The sequence below is a fragment of the Schistocerca nitens genome, chromosome 5 (assembly GCF_023898315.1).
Source record: "Schistocerca nitens isolate TAMUIC-IGC-003100 chromosome 5, iqSchNite1.1, whole genome shotgun sequence".
NCBI lineage: Eukaryota > Metazoa > Arthropoda > Insecta > Orthoptera > Acrididae > Schistocerca > Schistocerca nitens.
In genome coordinates, this window is record NC_064618.1 from 397,364,937 (window position 1) to 397,382,234 (window position 17,298).

The 17,298-nt window shown below is 45.5% G+C and overlaps 1 protein-coding gene across 2 annotated transcripts in view; it reads left to right on the forward strand.

Moving 5' to 3' along the window:
- The window catches only part of LOC126259481 (methyl farnesoate epoxidase-like), a 335,865-nt gene that overhangs the window by 95,170 nt on the left and 223,397 nt on the right, over window positions 1-17,298 (forward strand). For both annotated transcript variants that reach the window (XM_049956317.1, XM_049956318.1), the window contains exon 2: window positions 9,558-9,812. In XM_049956317.1, the coding sequence (XP_049812274.1) occupies window positions 9,558-9,812 (255 nt within the window). The remainder of the gene's footprint in view (window positions 1-9,557; window positions 9,813-17,298) is intronic.

A 17,298-nucleotide genomic window follows, 5' to 3' on the forward strand; every position in this document is an offset into this window, starting at 1 on the left:
CTCTGGAGGCCAAACTGATAGAGTTTGGTGCCCTGTTGAACTGTAACTGTTCGGGGGAGGTGCGCTAGTTGCTACATCACGACTTGCATCTGTAAACCTAGACAAGTGGCCATCGCGTTCCTCTGGTGGAGATGCCATGGCGTAACGCTGCACAACCACTACCGTTCCATGCAGAGCTCCGGGGAGCTTCCTTGAGTGCGTCCTAGTAAACCGAGTCATCACGCTGTTGAGCGTCACTGGCGAACGTGCAACGCCTGTCATCAACTGAACTGGCTACCTTGCTTCACGCTGCTTATACTGTGCTGGCAGCCCTGACCATGCTGACAACCTCGAGACCTCTGAGATGGACGCATCAACGCATCCCGATCCCACATGCCACTTATACTGTGTCCATTGCTGCCACGGAGAACATGATTCAAATGCAAAACTAAAAACAGTAAACATATAAATCGCTAATACAGTTCCATTAGCACCCCAGCGTGAACAACAGGCCTTTACCACTGCACTCCACACTTCGCCATCATGCAACACTGGGAGTCCAATCCCACCAACACCTTCAAGACTATTATTAATCCTCTGCGGACGTCGTGAGAAATGCGACTCGATAATTTGAGAGAACATTTACAAAGCTTGGGCCAAACATTCAACATATATAAGTACATATGTACTAACAAAGACAGTTTCTCCTACTGAAGATAGTATTGGATTGTAACTACAAATTCACAAATAATTTGCAAACGATGGACCATTGCTTTTTTTTTTAAAAAAATTCTTTATTCATTTATTTTACTTATACATGTTAACCCACTACCTAAATACATTGGTGGGCCCTAATTTCATATTTTACATTTTTGCAGCTATTGTTTCTACACTACAGGTAAATACTTATAATTGCTCTACCACTACAGGGATCTCTAGCCTTCCATTGTTTAGTTTTTGCCTATGTCTAAGTATTAATTATTATATATCTGTCTCTGGAATCCGTTATTAAGATACATCTAATTTACCCTACTAGCCTATGCTACCTGCAGCGTTACAGGAGTGCCAGTGATCTATAAACCTGATTGTTGTTGGCCTTGCCCACCGAGCTAACCCCAGTGGGAGTGCCCCTGGCACTGGCCTGGCCGATGGCTTCGTTTCGCTGCAGTGCTATACTAAGAAGTTTTATCCTATCTTTCTAAATACTAACCTAATTCTTGTATCTAATGTCTCAATTGGTGCGTGTCTTGATCAGTGGTGATGCACACCCTCCCCCCTAATCCAAGGCAAGGCGGATCCCAGCCGTGAAGCGGCTGGCAAAGTCCAGGCCCGGCGGAACAGGGAAGGTGCACGGAGTCTAAATCGGTATGATTTTTACTGGTTGTTCCTTAGAAATTCCCTAAGGACCTTTTTCCAGATCTCATCTGAAAGCTTATTTAGGACATTGAATGTGTCCTCTTGCCTAAGCAGGTGGTGTGTGTCGTTTTTTGGAAGTTGTTGTCTTAGTTGATTTCCTATGTCATCGAAGAGGGGGCACTAATACACAGGTTCTGGAGTGCCCCGCACAGCATCACAGTCGCATGTTGGTGTAGCCCGCTTCCCGAACCGACACAGGTATGTCGGGTAGGGCCCATGTCCAGCTAGGAGGTGCAGCAATCCTCTCATAGGCTTGAAATATGTGAGCTTTAAGCATTCCTCTATGTCCGGCAACAGCTCATAGGATCTGCGCCCCGTTTCCTCATTATTCCACTGATCCTGCCATAGTTCTAACCATCTCCTTTTTATTGCAAGATTTTCCCCAACATAGACCCCCCATTATTTCCATTATTTTTTCCTTCCTCTCCTTCTTCACCCAGTACCAGGCAGCCTGCTCTCTAATTTTGATATCTAGTGGACAGATCCCCATTAGCACTAGAAGTGCCCTCCAGGAGTTCTTCTATATGATCCTACTGAACGCCGAAGCATACTTCACCACACTTTTCTTACGGCCATGGCAGGCATGACCCTCGAGAGCCTGTGTGCCCAGACCCCTAATACGTATCCTACTATTGATGTTAGGATGCTGTTGTGGTAAAGTTTTATTACGTTAGGTGGGAGATGGAAACGTTTGTGACCTATTCCGGTAAGGTTGTTTAGCAGTACCAGAGATCTTTGTGATACTGTATCAATGTGTGATGTAAAGTTCCGCCTCTCATCGATCATTACACCTAGACATTGGGTCTCACGGCGCCTAAGAACTGGTGAGCTGTTAATTCTTACGGTCGGATTTCTAGCAAGTTGACCTTTGAGTAACAGATATGTTGACTTACTAGGCGCAGTTATCAGTTTTGTCTTGCGGCACCATGCTGTCAGAATAGTTATGGCTCTCTCTACTTTGGGCTCTAAGTCCTCGCGGCTTCGGCCGCCAACCAGCACGTCGTCACTGCTCTTCAGGTCTTCCAGAAGTGGTTCCACATTGATGTCCCAAAAGAGAGGTCCCAGGACAGAGCCCTGAGGACATCCTTTGGTTACTTTCTTATTGACTTTTCTGCTAGGGGCCAACAGCCAGACCTCCCTGTCTTCAGAATTGCTCCTCAGACAGCCATATAGTGGTCCTGGACAATCCTTCTCCCGCAAGCAGGAGAAGAGTGAGGGTCACCACAGGTTGACAAAGGCACCACTGAAATCCACCATGATGCCGACGACATACTTGTGCGGGGCAGAGTCACAGACATCGGCAGCCAGGGCAACTGCGTCAGACGCCGACAGACACGACCGGAATCCGAATTGTCTGTCACTCATCCTGCACAGTACACCGTGTGCTGTCAGTCTTCTGCTAGCAACCTCTCAGAAAGTTTGCCCAGTAAGTCCAACAAACTGATGGGCCTGTATGACTTAATTTCTGTGGGATCTTTTTCCAGACCATTTTTGATTATTACTACATTTGTTTTTTTCCAAATTGCTGAGAACTTCTCGAGTCGTAGACACTCGTTGTACAACTGAGTGAGAGGTGCCACCAGTTGGGAGGCGAGGAATTGTACCACCTCCGCTGTAATGCCGTCTGGGCCAGGAGCCATACCCCTCTTAAGGGTCTTGATTTGGGCAGCTACTTCTTCAGAGAAAGGCTAGATCATATTGTTGTTCTCATAGGCCCTTCGGTCTTTCCTTCTGATTCTTTTTTGTTCTTCTGAGTCCTCTTCATCGTCAGGCAACAGGACCTGAAGGAGGACCTTGGCGGTCCCCATCCCTGATGATGGATAACACTATAGGTGATTTTATTTTTTCCCGTACAAGTTTGTACAGGACACACCAAGGGTCTGCAGCCAATTGGCTTTGCACATAGTTTTCCCAACTCCTCATCCTGACTGCCCGGAGCTCCTGTTGAAATTGGTCTTTACTCTCTCTATAGACTTGCAGCCATCGTTGCTTTTCTCCCCAGACAACAGTCCGCTGGTAATACCTCCTCGCCCTCCTTACAGCCTGGCGCATCTGTCCCAGTTCGGCAAACCATAATGTGGGGGAGGCTGCGACAGCTCTCCTCCTGGTTGGTACAGCTGCCTGTACTGCCCTGGTAATTGCTTGTGCCAGTTCTTCGGCGTATTCCTCCACGTTTTCATCATCATCTGGCAATATCAGGATGGGGCACTTCATCGCTAAGCGGTCCCAGTTTGTCTTATTATAATTAAGCTGTATCTCTCATCCTATGTCCCAGTGGCACTCTCTGTCCCCTATAGTAAAGGTTATTAGATTGTGTTGTCGTTATCTTGTCCCATACTTTCCAGTCTGTGAGTTTTGTGACAAGATTTGGCGTTACTAATGTAACGTCAATGTTTGTACCTCCCCCCACCCCCTTCTGCCAGAGCAGGTGGGGGGTTCCATTGCCTGTTGGCGACCACAAGTTGCAGTGCCATGATCGTTTCCTCTGCCTTTTCCCCTCAGTCGTTTTGAGTGCCACTGAACCATAGGGGGGACTTTGCATTTATGTCTGCAAAAAATGGTTCAAATGGCTCTGAGCACTATGGGACTCAACTTCTGAGGTGATTAGTCCCCTAGAACTTTGAACTAGTTAAACCTAACTAACCAAAGGACATCACACACATCCATGCCCGAGGCAGGATTCGAACCTGCGATGGTAGCGGTCTCGCGTTTCCAGACTACAGTGTCAAGAACCGCACGGCCACTTCGGTCGGCTTATGTCTGCAGTCATGATAAATTTACGCCCCCACAATGCTGTGGCTACTTGTGTTAACTTATCCAAGAATTCATCTATTCCTCTTCCATATTGGAAGTACATGTTGATGACGTACATGTTGATGACTCCTGCAGGTGATTGTAGCTCCACAACATTGCAGTGGTCTGGCTCTTAAAGCTCTGTTGGTGATTATGACTGCGCCCTTTGGTTCTGCTCCACAGTAAATCACTTGCCAATTGGCAGTCTTGAATGGGATCGACCCAGTTAGGGAGTACGGCTCCTGCAGATAGAGCATGTCTAGACTCTTCTCCTCCACCACATTTCAGAGTTCCCGCAGGACTAATTTACTATTGTGACTGTTAATTTGTCTCACGTTTAAACGGCTCACGTGGAAAATATGTATGGATGTGTGACTCTGGCCCCTACAGTTCATCAAGATCAAATTTTTCGTTACGTCTTTCAAACACTTTTTTAACCAAATGCCACAGGGCCCCAAAGTCAGTGGGGAGATTTTTTCTCTTGAGCTGAATTCTATCTACAGCCTCCACTACCGGTAAGGTGATGTTTCGACCGTATTCGTGGCCAAAACGCACCACATGCCTTAAGGCCGTGGTGAGGAAAGCCGGCTCCTCTAGACGAGATAATTGCAGAGTGTGCTCCAGGTTGGGGTATATTCTTGCAGGATCAATTCCCATTCCTCTCTGAGATGGTGAGCCTGCAGGTGAGCTTGTGCTGCTTACGACATTGCTCTGGACATGTTCTTTAATACTTGTTTCTTTGCTCTCTTGCATCGGTGAACTGCCTACCACAGGATGCCTTTGTGGCCGTAGTTGATCTTCGGTCGACCTTAGTCCCCAGCTAGGAGGCGAGGGAGCATTTTCCTGATCACAGAGGTCTGCTTGAATCCACACGTCTTTCATCACTATTGCGTGAGATTGTAACTTTGTGAATTTTTGAATAAATGCTCTAAATTTATTCGCCTTCATTGCATCCCTCAACCTCTTGCAAGGGGATTTCCTCTTTGGCTTCCTGTGTCCAGGTATAGCCTCAGCCATAATCGATTCGAGCAATTAGTCTTTGCTCTAACGTCCTGTAAGTAGGGAAGTTCCTTCCAGTGGTATTGCACGACTTCCTTCCTCTTCCTGTGCATGGAATGCAAACCCCCGGCCGAAGTGGCCGTGCGGTTCTAGGCACTGCAGTCTCGTACCGCGAGACCGCTACAGTCGCAGGTTCGAATCCTGCCTCGGGCATGGATGTGTGTGATGTCCTTAGGTTAGTTAGGTTTAAGTAGTTCTAAGTTCTAGGGGACTAATGACCTGAGAAGTTGAGTCCCATAGTGTTCAGAGCCATTTGAATGCTAACCCCGGTTTTACTGCAATTTTTTTGTGATGTGATCCTCCGCCCCACACCTGGAGCAGACCGGCTTCCTTTCGCAATGCTTATGCACGTGGTCCAAGTCACCACAGTTGTGGCATCAGGGGACTACTGGATAGTCTCTAACATTAATGGCTTGAAATCCAATGTGTATTCTCTCCATAGTGGTGAGTTTGCGCCACATTTTCCGGAGACCTCGGCAATGTGATGGACAACATCACGTTCCCGGGGCCCCGTTTTGAAACGAAGCTTAAAGTCATTTTTAAAGGTTTCCCATTCCACGTTGTCAAAATTTTGGTTGTACATGGTCTCGTATTTGTCACATTCTTTTAGTGCAACTGGCACATCATACGGGATCACCAGCGGCTCACGCCTTTTTGATGGTTCACATTTAATAGCTTGGTTTAGTTTGGGATTTTTTAGAATTTTGTCCGCGTCCTCTTCGGTTGCAACATCTACTACAATGACATTTTTGGTTGACTTTATTAATTTTAATTTTGTTTTTAGCAGGGTCAATGGTGGTAGTGATCTCCTGCACCTTCTTTATGGTCTGGCCAGGCAGGGGTCTTAGAAAGACTGCCATGTCTGGTCTTTTTGAAATTTTCGCTATCATCTCTTTCGTGGTTTGGGCCTTTGTGGCTGCTTGCGCTACCACTCCAACCCATGTTTTGTTGGTTACTGTCTCAGTCTTTCATTTTCCTTTTCCAGTTCTTCAAGTCGCCCCTCAAGCTTTGCACTAGCAATAGCCCAGGCGGCAAGTTCATTTTTTATTGCCAGGACTGCAGCCTGCCTGATTTTACCATTTTTAACACTAGAATCTAGGATCTGACTGATTCTTGTCTGTCTCTCATATACGTTCTCATCGTTCTGTCCCACTTCCTCCTGAGAGGTAGGAACAGCAGACACACTCGCCCTCGAAAACGCACTCGATTCAATCTGATTCAGCCATGTTTGTGACGAGTGATGGCAAAATGGGAGCCCATCTCTTGCTACGGACCGGCTCCTCTGGCAAGGAGGAGGAGGAGGGGGGGGGGGGGGGGGGACTGATGCAGCTCGCCCACCAGCCTCACCGAAAGGCCAAGGGCACTTTCGAGCTGCTGGGTTCTACGCGCCGTCTCCAGCACACTGGTCCCCCTCGGTGGCCCCGTCACCGACGATTTCTCCCGACGCTCCTCGGCAACTGCACCCCGCACTCCGGAGAGGCGCATGCACCTCTCGCCCTTCGCCGCCTACTTGCCCGAGTTTCCAGCTCTCGGCCAAGGACCCACTCCTACTCAGGTGGCGGGTCGGTCCCCCAGACGTTCGGCGGTCTGGACCCAGCTAACCTGGCCCAGGCGATGTCACCACCTCCTGGGTTTGGCAGAACACGTCCAGGTTACCCACGGGCGTGGCGAAGCACACTTGTCGACTCGCGCCGTGATCCCACTCCGACAAAGAAGGTCGCCGGCATGCAGAGCACCTGCTGGTCTGTGCCCTGCGAACATAGGGACTGATGTTCGGTCCCTTGACACAGCTCCCCCTGTGCCACGCACCTTTCGCTTTCACATCGGGTTGGGTCGCAGCTCTCCCTTTTGTCGCAAGGCAGCGTTCGGGCGGGCCCGAGAAATGCCGACCTTAACGTCTGCCACCATGGGAAGGCGGAAAGAGCCGCTTGGGAAGGAGAGGCTATATGAGACCCGTCGCTTCGCCTTGTGAGGCCTGTCGCGGCACGCCCGACTAGAAGCGATACGACTAGTGCCAACCTCCGTGCCTTACGTCGCGCTGGCAACGGGCGGGGCCGCACCAAGCGCACCGTCAAGCAACTAACCTCACACCAGACGTGGACCATTGTTTACTGGAACGGTTTTGCTTTATTATAGGATATTTTCACCAGCGTCAGTTTCCGCTGATAATTATAATACGCCCTGTATATACGCCTCCTGCACCCAAGATCAACAATGGACAGAATAAGATACGAGCAATATTTTTGGAAGTGCAGTGCCTTCGAAATTCGAGGACTGGTGTCCGACATCTCCCCTGGGTGTGCAGCTGTAGCCCCCTGCAAATATTCGAAACTCTATTTGATTCTTCAAACTGGAAAGGAAAGCAATGTCGTTGAAGCTCGCGTAAATAGTGTGTGAGGAAAGAGCTGGTTAAGAGCTGCATTTGGAGTATAGCACCTTACGGCTGTGAAATTTGAAATTAAAAATACTATGTGATCAAAAGTAGCAGGACACCTGGCTGAAAATGACTTACAAGTTCGTAGCGCTATCCATCAGTAATGCTGGAATTCAATATGGTGTTGGTCCACCCTTAGCCTTGATGACAGCTTCCACTCTCGCAGGCATACTTTCAATCAGGTGCTGGAATGTTTCTTGGGGAATCGCAGCCCATACTTCGCAGAGTGCTGCACTGAGGAGAGGTATCGATGTCGGTCGGTGAGGGCTGGTACAAAGTCGGCGTTCGAAAACATCCCAAAGGTGTTCTATAGGATTCAGATCAGGACTCTGTGCAGGTCAGTCCATTACAGAGATGTTATTGTCATGTAACCACTCCGCCACAGGCCGTGTATAATGAACAAGTCCTCGATCTTCTTGAAAGATGCAATCACCATCCCCGAATTTCTCTCCAATACTGGGAAGCAAGAAGGTGCTTAAAACATCAATGTAGGCCTCTGTTGTGACTACGCCACGCAAAACAACAAGAGGTGCAAGCCCCCTCCATGGAAAACACGACTACACCATAACTCCACCATCTCGGAATTTTACTGCTGGCACTACACCCGCTGGTAGATGACGTTCACCGGGCATTCGCCATACCCACACCCTGCCATCGGATCGCCACATTGTGTACCGTGATTGGTCACTACACATAACGTTTTTCCACTGTTGAATCGTCCAATGTTTACGCTTCTTGCATCAAGCGAGGCGTCGTTTGTAACTTACCGGCGTGATGTGTGGCTTATGAGCAGCCGCTCGACCATGAAATCCAAGTTTTCTCACCTCCTACTTAACTGTCATAGTACTTGCAGTGGATCCTGATGCAGTTTGGAATTCCTGTGTGACGGTCTGGATAGATGTCTGCCTATTACACATTACAAGCCTCTTCAACTGTCTGTCTCGCGTACAGACATATGACACAAGTGACACCCAATCACCTGACCACGTTCCGCGGAGCGCCCCATTCTGCTCTCTAACGATGTCTAATGACTACTGAGGTCGCTCATATGGAGTACCTGACAGTAAGTGGCAGCACAATGCACACAATATGAAAAACGTATGGTTTTGGGGGTGTCTGGTTACATTTGATCACATAGCGTATATCGAAGCATTTGAGCTATGGTGCTGCAGACGGCTGTTAAAGTAGACCGATAAACAGTAGCGGCCGGTGATCATGTGCTAATGCGCTACAGTAGACCGCAAATATCGCACTTAAATTATGCCATTTCTCTTCCAAAGCTAGCCGGATATCGCATAAATAAAACGTATGCCATTTCTCTTTGAATGCGAGCGGGAAATCTCATTAAAAGTATGCCATTTTCCTTTGAATGCGCAGTGGTGTGCAAATAAAACGGACGTAAACATGTTTTATAGCGGTCTCTCCACGGTAACTGTAAACCAGTGCCTCCCCGCGCACGAGTATCTGCTGCTCCTTGCCTGACAAATTTCATCGCCTCCGCGCGGTTATCATCAGTCGCGTTTCGCAGCAGTGACAACAGAAACTCTCACAACCTGAAGACGTCGAACAGTTGTATCGCTGGAGCATTGTGAGATTTGCACAATACTGTCAGGCGGCAAACCCGACAAATGTCTCTGCAATACTTACCATAGTATCATACATTTGTGCGCCAGTCAAACAGTTGAATGGTTGCAGCAGACTCATTCATGAATACGTACTTTATTGCAGTATTTTAATATTGCGCCTAGAATGTGCATGAACTCACCCTGCTTTCAAGTAATTAAATGTATAACGTAGAAGACAGGTTAGTTGGAAAATATCGCTAAAGCACTAATAATGAACGACTCTAAAGATGACTTATTGTTTACTTCCGCAGGTCCGACTTGGCTTCCCTTGGTGGGCAACTACCAGGACATCTGCCGGCTGAGCAAGAAGCTGGGATCGCAGCACGAGGCGTTCACGTACTTAGCCCAGAAATACGGATCACCCGTGATTGGTTTACATCTGGGCGGCGAGCTGACCGTCATCGTCTCCACCAGGAGCCTCATACGCGAGGTGCTCACGCGACCCGAATTTGAAGGACGGCCTCAGAACTTCTTCGCGCAGCTCCGCAGCCTGGGGCTGCGGAAAGGTGAGTGGCACTGCTGTTAACGTAATATAGCACGTCTGCAGGAAGTTGTATGTGAATCGATCAGTTTCATGTTCGGCTTCACTACAACAACGACTACACACCGCCCAAATGGCAAACTGTAAGACATAAATAAAACGCGTGGAAGTTCATCCGAGTGATTAGAGGGGGGGGGGGGGTATAAAAGTTAAACACGAAATAAAGTGACTCCGTGGGTAACTGCCTACACATATTCCACAAACCACGGTAGGGCCCTTATGCGAAATGTGCGTTTGCCGCAGTAGAATAGTCCTGCAGCCAGTTGCAAATGCTGGTTGTCTAAATTTTCTCAGCAGTGTTTCACGAAAAGAATGCCGTCTTCCATACGAGGATTCCCTTTTGAGTTCAAGGAACACTTCAGTAATGCTCACATGCTGATCGAACTTACCGGTAACAAATCTAGCCGCACCCGCCTGCACTGCTTCGATAACTTCCCTTAATCAGACCTGGTGGGCTCCCAAACATTCGGACGGTACTCAAGAATGTGTCGCACTAGTGTTAGATAAGCGTTCTCCTTTTCTAGATGCGCTACACTTTCCTAGAACTCTCCCAATAAACCGCTTTAGGCTGTTTGCCTTCCCTACAACCGATTTTACTCGCTAGTTCTATTTCATATCGCTCTGTAGCGTCACACCTACACACGTGATCACGTGACTGTGGTAATCTGCACACTAATAATAACGTATTCGAATATAACAGGATTGTTTTTCCAACTCATCTGCATTTACTTACATTTTTATACATTCGAATCTCCTCAACTTCTACAGACACTGAACGAAGGTACTTTCCCGTACACCACAGCGTCATCAGACAGCCGTAAACTGCTGCTCACATTGTCCGTCAGATAATTTTTTCTGCATACAGAAAATAAGAGCGCTTGCTGGGACAGCCCTGGTGGTGCCCTTACTGTGATGAACACTCGCCGGCGAGGGCTGGGTTCTATTGCTCAAGTCTTCGAGCCACTCACGTATGTGAGAACCTATTCCGTGTGCTTGACCTTCGTTAACATTCTACAGTAGGTCGCTGTGTCAAACGCTTTCCTGAAATCTAGTAATATGGAAGCTGCCTATTGCCATTCACCAACAGCTCGTAGGGCACCGTGCACGAGCGATGCTTTCTCAATCCGTGCTGATTTTTGAACTGAAGCTTTTCTCTGTCAAGGAAATTTACTATATTCGAACGCAGACTATGCTCAAGAATCCTGCAAGCAAACCGATGTTAAGGATATTTGCCTGTAATATTGCGTGTCCGTTGTCCTGTCCTCCTTAAATACTGAAATCGTCTGTGATTTTTTCCGTCGTTTGCACCTTTACGCTCGATAAGAGATTCACGATAAAAGCAAGCTAGTTCTCTGTAAAATCGAACTGGGGTTTTAAAATGTAGGGCTGCCTACACTTGATTGTTCCGTCCACTGACGGAACGTTAGTCCAGGACTAAGGTTCGCCTCACTAAGACGCTGACCTAGTTCGAGGTGACGCTTGCACATTGGCTCGCAAAAAATTATTCTCCGACCACTATTGTGGCTCATTCAAGGAAGATTGTTCATTTGTTTCCAGCAGCACATTTTTAAGCATAGGTGCAATTCGTGCAGGCCTACATGCTCGTGTAGCATGTGGAATGCTCTCCGTTTCTCGGAAGCGTTGATGCACTCTTGCAAACATTCAACTCGCGTGGTACCTTCGTGCAGGGTATGCTTCTTGGTACGAGCATGGAGCCCTCCCGTGAACTGCCGTTAGCCATGCCATTTATGAAATGCATATCCGCACAATCCTCGTTCTGTAATGTTCCATGTTACCATCAACAATTCTATGACACAACTGATGCTCCGTAGACAACTGACTTGAGTGGCACTCTTACTGTGCTCTGTACTGTCGCATTCATTCTGTTTACAACTCGTCTCGAAAATGTAAACAAAGACCACGCCACGGACTGTCATTTGGTGTTTACACAGAATCACATCGTTAGTGGCTGGTAACCACAAAATCGCAATTATTTCGCAAGTAGTTCGTTTGCGAACCTGTGTTTACTTGGAGTGTAGTGTTCTTTCAACTATATGCTTTTATGCCATTACTTATGATATGCCTTGTTGTTGTTGTTGTTGTGTTGTTGTAGTCTTCTGTCCAGAATCCGGTTTGATGCAGCTCTCCATGCTACTCTATCCTGTCTGAGGGTATTTCGCCTGTCTCATACATCTTGCTCATCTCCGAATAACAACTGCAACCTACATCCTTCTGTATCTGTTTACTGTGTTCATCTGTTGGTCTCCCTCTACGATTTTTACCCTCCACGCTTCCCTCCAGTACTAAATTGGTGATCCCTTGATGCCTCACAATGTGTCCTACCAACCGATCCCTTCTTCTAGTCAGTTGTGCCACAAATTCCTCTTCTCCCCAATTATATTCAGTACCTCCTCATTAATTACGTGATTTACCCATCTAATCTTCAGCATTGTTCTGCACCACTACATTTCGAAAGCTTCTGTTCTCTTCTTGTCTAAGCTATTTATCGTCCACGTTTCACTTCCATACTTGTCTACACTTCATAGAAATACTTTCAGAGAAGACTTCCTGACACTTAAATGTATACTCGATGTTAACAAATTTCTCTACGTCACAAACGTTTTTCTTGCCATACACAGTCTACAATTTATATCCTCTCCACTCCGATCATCAGGTATTTAGCTCCCCAAACAAAACTCATTTACTACTTTAAGAGTCTCATTCCCTAATCTAATTCTCTCATAATCGCCTGATTTAATTTGACTACATTCCATTATCATTGTTTTACTTTTGTTGATATTCATCTTACGTCCTCCATTTAAGACACTGTCCATTCCGTTCAGCTGTTCTTCCAAGTCCTTTGCTGTTTCTGACAGAATTACAATATCGTCAGCAAACCTCAGAGTTTTTATTTCTTCACCAAGGATCTTAAATCCTACTCCAAATTTTTCTTTTCTTTCCTTTCTGCATGTTCAACATACAGATTGAATAACGTCGGGGATAGCCTACAACCCTTACTCACTCCCTTTCCCACCACTGCTTCCCTTTCATACCCCTAGATTCTTATATGTACCATCTGGTTTCTGTACACATTGTAAATAGCCTTTCGCTCCCTGTATTTTACCCCTAACACTTTCAGGATTTGAAGAAGAGTGTTCCAGTCAACAATTTTAAAAACTTTCTCTAAGTCTACAAATGCTAAAAACGTATATTTGCCTTTCCTTAATCTATCTTCCAAGATCAATCGTAGGGTCAGTATCGCCTCGTGTGTCCCAATATTTCTGCGGAATCCAAACTGATCTTCCCCGAGGTCGGATTCTACTAGTTTTTCCATTCGTCTGTAAAGAATTCGCGTTAGTATTTTGGAGCCGTGATTTATTAAATTGATAGATCGGTAATTTTCACACCTGTCAACACCTGTTTTCTTTGGGATTGGAGTTACTATAATCTTCTTGAAGTCTGAGGGTATTTCGCGTGTCTCATACATCTTGCTCACTAAATGGTAGAGTTTTGTTAGGCCTGGCTCTCCCAAGGCCGTCAGTAGTTCTAATGTAATGTTGTCTACTTCCGGGGCCTTGTTTCGACTTAGGTCTTTAAGTGCTGTGTCAAATTATTCACGCAGTGTCATATCTCCCAGTTCATCTTCATCTAAGTCCTCTTCCATTTCCATAATAATGCCTCCAAGTACATCGCCCTTGTATAGAACCTCTATATACTTCTTTGACCTTTCTGCTTTCCCTTCTTTGCTTAGGACTTGCTCCATCTGAGCTCTTAATATTCATACAGGTAGTTCTCTTTTCTCCAAAGATCTTTTTAATTTTCCTGTCGGCAGTATCTACCTTACTCTTAGTGATACATGCCTCTACACTCTTACATTTGTCATCTAGGTATCCCCGCTTAGCCATGTTGCACTTCCTGTAGATCTCATTATTGAGACGTTTCTACTCCTTTCGCCTGTTTTATTTACTGCAGTTTTATGTTTTTTTTTCCTTTCATCAGATTCAATATCTCTTCTGTTACCCAAGGATTTCTACTACCCCTCGTCTTTTTACCTACTTGATCCTCTGCTACCTTCACTGTTTCATCTCTCAAAGCTACCCAGTCTTCTACTGCATTTCTTTCCCATGTTCTTGCCAATCGTTCCCTAACGCTCTCTCTGAAACATTCTACAACCTCTAGTTCTTCCAGATTATCCAGGCCCCATCTCCTTAAATTCCTACCCTTTTGCAGTTTCTTTTTCTTTAATCTACAGTTCATAACCAATAAACTGTGATCGGAGTCCACATCTGCCCCTGGAAATGTCTTACAATTTAATATGTGGTTACTAAATCTCTGTCTTACCATTATATAATCAACTTGAAACCTTCCAGTGTTTCCAGGCCTCCTCCACGTATACAACCATATGTCATGATTCTCAAGCCAAGTGTTAGCTATGATTAGTTATGCTCTGTGGAAAATTCTACCAGGCGGCTTCCTCGTTGATTCCTTACCCCCCAGTCCATATTCACCAACTAGTTTTCCTTCTCTTCCTTTTCCTACTATCAAATTCCAGACCCCATGACTACCAAACTTTCGTCTCCCTTGACTATCTGAATAATTTCCTTTATATCATCATACATTTCTGCGGAGCTAGTTGGCATATAAACTTACTACTGTGGTAGGCGTTGGCTTCGTGCCAATCTTGACTACAATCATACGTCCACTTCGCTGTTCGTTGTAGGTTATCCAAGTTCCTATTTTTTTTATTCATTAATAAACCTATTCCTGAATTACCCTTATGTGATATTGTATTTATGACCCTGTATTCACCTGACCAGAAGTCTCGTTCCTCCTGCCACCGAACTTCGCTAATTCCCACTATATCTAACTTTAACCTATCCATTTCCCTTTTTAAATTTTCTATCCTACCTGACCAATTAAGCGATCTGACATTCCACGCTCCGATCCGTAGAACACCAGTTTCCTTTCTCCTGATAGCGACGTCCTCGGCAGTCCCGAATGGGGAATTATTTTACCTCCCGAATATTTTACCCAAGAGGACGTCATCATCATTTAATCATATAATAAAGCCGCATGCCCTCGGGAGAAATATGCGGCTGTAGTTTCCCCTTGCTTTCAGCCGTTCGCAGCACCAGTACAGCAAGGCCGTTATGGTTACTGTTACAAGACCGCATCAGTCAATCATCTAGACTGTTGCCGCTGCAACTACTGAAAAGGCTTCTGCCCTTCTTCAGGAACCACGCGTTTTTCTGGCCTTTCAACAGATACCCCTCGTTGTGGCTACACCTACGGTAATGAGGCACGAAAACCTCCCCACCAGCGACAAGGTCCACGGTCCATGGACGCCTTAGATACCATAACAATACGACAACGTAGTCACATATCGGGAAAGATTTAATGAAGAGAATGTTGTTGCTTTTAATTTTCTGTGTCGCTGCACATTAAACATATATTTACACGTGACGTTACGTTTGAGTGAACGAAATATGCTCTTCCAGTGCTATATTTTGCTCTCATGCCGTCATATCAACAGTTAGCTATTTACAGCAAGGTGACTCGGTTTATAAGACCGTGGATTCGCCTTCTGGAAGAATGGGGCTCAACATCGCTTCCGGATATCCTGATTTACGTTTTCTATATGGTTTTCCTAAATCGCGTAAGGCTGAAAGCGAGACTGTTGCTTCCTATGAGGACTATGAGATCAGTTTGTACGGAAAATTGACAAAATATCGAAACTATGACATACAAAAATCGATAACATAAGGAGAGGAAGTTCTGAACAAATGCACAACACTATGCAACAGAAATACTGTTTAATAAATACACAAAGACGCTTCCTCAAAGAAATTAGTATAACAAACATCCTGGATAACCCAAAAATACCTGCTTCTCTCTCTCTCTCTCTCTCTCTCTCTCTCTCTCTCTCTCTTTCTCTCTGTCTCATGCACACACTCACACACACACACACACACACACACACAAAATACAGACACACACATATTAAATCAAACAGGATGACGCACATTTACTTCAAAATTAGCGCAACACTGGACAAAAACAATAGGATATATTAGCGAGCGGTGACAATAACGTAGTGTTTCCCGATGGGTATAGCGACATTAGTTTTCTCCCAAATCTCGTGTGTTACAAGTTTAGAATGAAGTGTGAAAGGTACGAAAACAGTGTATGTAATTAAAATCTAAAAGAAAGCACACCAGTGTTGTACAACAGGCCCGGAAATTAAGTACAGGACACAAAAAAAGTATTCGAAAATCGATAACTCTTTAAGCAAATTCTTCCGACTACCATGCCTATGACATGCTTTCAAGTCATAATACAACATAAAAGCAAAGCGACATTACAAATGCACTTTAAGAACTAAGGAAGTTTCAGGTGAGTAATCAAAATAAAATTAAAAATGCACATTATCTCTTGTGAAGCTATCTTACAACTGTCTCATGAAGCGGTATTGAGAATATCACTAATGGCGACAGTCTGTGTGTTTATGCAGCAACTGCAAATGTCAGCCAGACATGTATGCATGCCGCGCGGGATTAGCCGAGGGGTCTCTGTTGCTGCAGTCATGGACTGTGCGGCTGGTCCCGGCGGAGATTCGAGTCCTCCCTCGGGCATGGGTGTGTGTGTTTGTCCTTAGGATAATCTAAGTTAAGTAGTGTGTAAGCTTAGGGACTGATGACCTTAGCAGTTAAGTCCCATGACATTTCACACACATTTTAACATTTTTTGAACATGTATGCATGTCTGAAGAAACAGACACTGTCTTTCACAATTTGCAATTATGAAAGTCGTTAAATGGATTCATACATTGTGAATACATATTAGCGTCAGCTACTTGTGACACCAAACCTCCATATGTCACGCAGTCACAATCCAAATGCTCACACTTTCGTGAAACTAAGAACAGGAAGAGATCTGTTATTATTCTGTATCTGTATCGTCATTTCAGACCCACGAGACCTGATTATATAATTAATGGTGACAGTGTCTGTGTTGGTAAAGTAACTGCATTTATTATAATACAATGTCCTTCAGACTTGCATTCATGTCCTTTGTATAGGTTGTATGTTTTCTGTTGGCCATTCTATATGGACGCACATCACGCAACACATGTGTAGTATTGGTTTTCAGATTTTACTATGACCCTATATATACTCTCAGATGACAGGAAATCTCCTAATGCCGTGTCGGACCTCCTTATGCTTGGCATAGTGTAGCAACCATGACATGGCACGGACTCAACAAGTCGTTGGATGTCTCCTGCATAAATATTGAGCAGTGCCGTCTCTATAGCTGTCTATAATGTCCAATTGGAATCATGTAAGGTGATCTGGGTGGCCAAATCATTCTCTCGTATTGTCCAGACTGGTCTTCAAACCAATCGTGAACAATTGTTGCCCGATGACATGGCGCGTTGTCATTCATAAAAATTC